The sequence below is a fragment of the Alligator sinensis genome, unplaced genomic scaffold (assembly GCF_000455745.1).
Source record: "Alligator sinensis unplaced genomic scaffold, ASM45574v1 scaffold802_1, whole genome shotgun sequence".
Classification (NCBI taxonomy): domain Eukaryota; kingdom Metazoa; phylum Chordata; order Crocodylia; family Alligatoridae; genus Alligator; species Alligator sinensis.
This window is the reverse complement of record NW_005841918.1, coordinates 375,093-378,305: the sequence shown is the minus strand read 5'-3', so window position 1 is coordinate 378,305 and position 3,213 is coordinate 375,093. Positions and strand designations below refer to the sequence as shown.

General features: G+C 39.6%; 1 protein-coding gene across 1 annotated transcript in view; it reads right to left on the bottom strand.

The window, feature by feature from the left end:
- The window catches only part of DYNC2H1 (dynein cytoplasmic 2 heavy chain 1), a 430,803-nt gene that overhangs the window by 252,511 nt on the left and 175,079 nt on the right, over nt 1-3,213 (bottom strand). Inside the window, 1 exon segment of the mRNA XM_014517608.2 lies at nt 1,008-1,073. Within this exon segment, the coding sequence (XP_014373094.1) occupies nt 1,008-1,073 (66 nt within the window).

Sequence of the window (3,213 nt, the reverse complement as noted above, 5' to 3'; positions counted from 1 at the left end):
AGCAGGAATTTGTATGGATAGGCTGAGAGAGACTGTTTTTTTTTTGTCTTCAGCCATGGCCTTCTACAATACATATGTTCAACTGAATCATAAAACTGCTGATCAATAAAGCAGAACCAAGTTGTTAGAGGCAACATTTTAATGACTAATGCACCTAAACTACAGAACTCTCTAGCAAAACACACCTCTCATGCCTAGATTTTTCCCCATAAATTTTTTACACCTAGTTTTTTCCCCATAAATTTCTTACACCCAACTCCACCTCGACAATCTAATTAAAATAACTTACTTTTTCATGAAAGAGAAATATTGATACTATTTGCTTGTTTTACCTCTTGAAAAGTATTCAGTTAGTACAAGGATATATATCATTCAACATGGACCAGACTGAAATAACTTTATTAGCTGATACAAGTGCATGTTGCACATAAGCAGTCAAGATACAAAATACTACAAACAAACAATTAAGGTCAGGTGGCCAGGCATTACATTTGTCATAAACATACTGTTTGCAAGTCCCTGCCCAAACGAGTTCACAATCTAAATGATTAAATGGAGAAAGTGAAGCATACTTAGAAACTGAGAGAAATTTAAGTCACAGCTCTGATGTTGGTGAATGTACCTTTTAATATTTGGACCTCAGTATGCAACCCTGGAAAACTCATGGTCTCAACCACCTCTTGCAAAAGTCCTGGCTGACTGTTGTTCCTGCCCTTTTAACAGCTGTATAACCAATTTTTCCTTCTCCCTCTACTTCCAAAACCCTTCTATCTGCCTTGGCAACTTCCTGCTGTCTGGCCTGCCTCTCATCTTGTACATAAAGCTCCAAAATATAGCACTACATTCATCCTCCTCTCCTGCTCTATTAGCCATTTCATTAATTTCCATCACTTTAGTCTTTCCACATCAAATGTTCCTTCTATCAGGCCACTTATAAATATATGAATCCTATTTCATGTCTTTTTGTTCATTAAGCAAAAAACTCAGACGTTTTCTCTAATACTTACATTATCTTGGAAAAGTTCAGGGTGCATTCCTCGTACAAAATGGAGAGCAAACATTAGTTGATCAGCCTGAAATAAAAGTAGAATACATGAACTGATAAATTTGCCAAAATTCACTTTCTGAATAACCTATCTAATAGAACCTCAGTATCTAAACTTCTTTTCTGATCAGCATAGTTGCAGAATTTTTAGGTTCACCATGTATAATTCAAACACAGAACATACCTTTCAAGCTAGTTAACAACATGCACATTACACATGCACATGTGGTAAATAACCTTAGTCAAAATCTCAGATCAAATACACTCAAATTTGATGAGACATGGGAGAATGGAATGTCTATAATGAACCAATCAAAAAAAATTATAGAATATTATAGAAACAGGGTGGTGGAAATACTTGACATGCTGTGTTCTGCTGTTGCAAGAGGCAGAACTTTTAGCCTTGACTGTTTGTAATTTAGTCCTACGTTTAAGCCAAAACATTTGAACTTCTACCAATTCTTCTGCACACAAAGGAATACCCTACATGGAAAGAATTAGTGGAAATACAAATAATACAGTCACACAGAATAATAGAGAAGTAGGTCTGGAAGGGACCTCCAGAGATCAGCTGATCCAACCCCCTACCATAGGCAGGAAAGGCCCAGTAGGGAGATCATGCCTGCAAGCTTGGTTTTATTAACACTACACTCTAGCTGAGCTAAACAGCCATTGAATACAGATTAAATAGATATCTTATGTCCTTATAAATAAATATAAAAATCCTGATATTCAAAACTGGTGAACTCCTGTCAGCACCAAAATGAAGTCAGTGGATGATGCTGGAAACAAAACATTTAATCAGGAGCAGCTGTAACCACAACTGTGCCTCCCAGGCATTGCAGATGCTCTCTGGTGGCCTCTCCAAATCCTGTTATCACTCTGGTTTGCCAGGGGGCTCCCTTATATTTGTCTTCCATGCCTTGATCTTCAGTATACTAAAACAGGGAGGAAGTCCTCAGATTTCCAATGACACCTGGGGTGCCTCACCCTACTCTGCTCATCAAATCACCTCTGTATAGCCCAATTTTTACCCACCTATTTTACCCAGCATTAAGAAGCGTGTCTCTATCCTCAATTGGCTGCTCTTGGTCTACAGGGCCTTAAATCAACTGAAGATACAAGCACCTTCACCAGGTGCCCTGAAGTGGCCTCCCTACTCCCCTTAAAGCCACCCCATGCCTTGTGGCTAAATAAACACAGACACAAAAAAACAAAACATAATTGTCATGAATTTACAATATTTGGGGGCATTTGTGGAATGTCATACATGTTTTCCCGAGTTTATTTTACTGATATGTTATACATCGTCTTGAAATATATGTAACATCAAGCTGTGTTCAGACTTGCCATCCTTATAGTTCTATAAATTGCGTTTTTTTAGAATTATAGAGAAGTAGGGCTGGAAGGGACCTCCAGAGCTCATCTAGTCCAACCCCTGCCTGAGGTAGGATTGTCCCTATCCAAAACCTCCTATACAAATCCACTGTCTAACCTATTAGCAAAACTACACAGTCAACCCTGACACAATTACAAATCATAACAACCTAACCTGCCACAGGTAAAGCAGAGGGACCACAGTGGCCAACATCCTTCTGCTGCAGACAGTGTTAAAAATATGCTTGAGAGATCCCAGGAAGAGGACCATGCCACTGCTAGAAGAAGTGAAAAACCCTCAGAATCCATGCCAATCATTTCATGCAATAAAATTCTTTCCTGACCCCAAATATAGCCATCAGGCTGACACTGAGTGGAGGCACAAAACCCTCTAGCTAGGAGCCCCCAACTCTAAATCCCAGCAGGACCACTGGCATAGCCCAGTCAAAATCCCAGCTTTAGCTGAAGCCAATGCTTCTGAGGAAGGCAAAAAGAAAACCCTGACATGTAGCAGGAAGAGGGGGAAACTTGGATGCATGTGGCAACCAGCAAAGCTCAGAAGAATGGGAAATTCTCAGAGCATTGCATAGACATAGCTGCTCCTAGATCATTGCTGACCAATGCCTGTCCAACCTCTTTTTGAAGACCCTCAATGATGGATAGAGTCCATAACTTCCCTAAATAGGCTATTCCAGTGCATCACTGTTCTAACAGCAAAGAAGTCTTTCTTGATATCATATTTAAACCTACTTTGCTGTAACTTCAAGCTACTGAAACACATCCTACTCTCT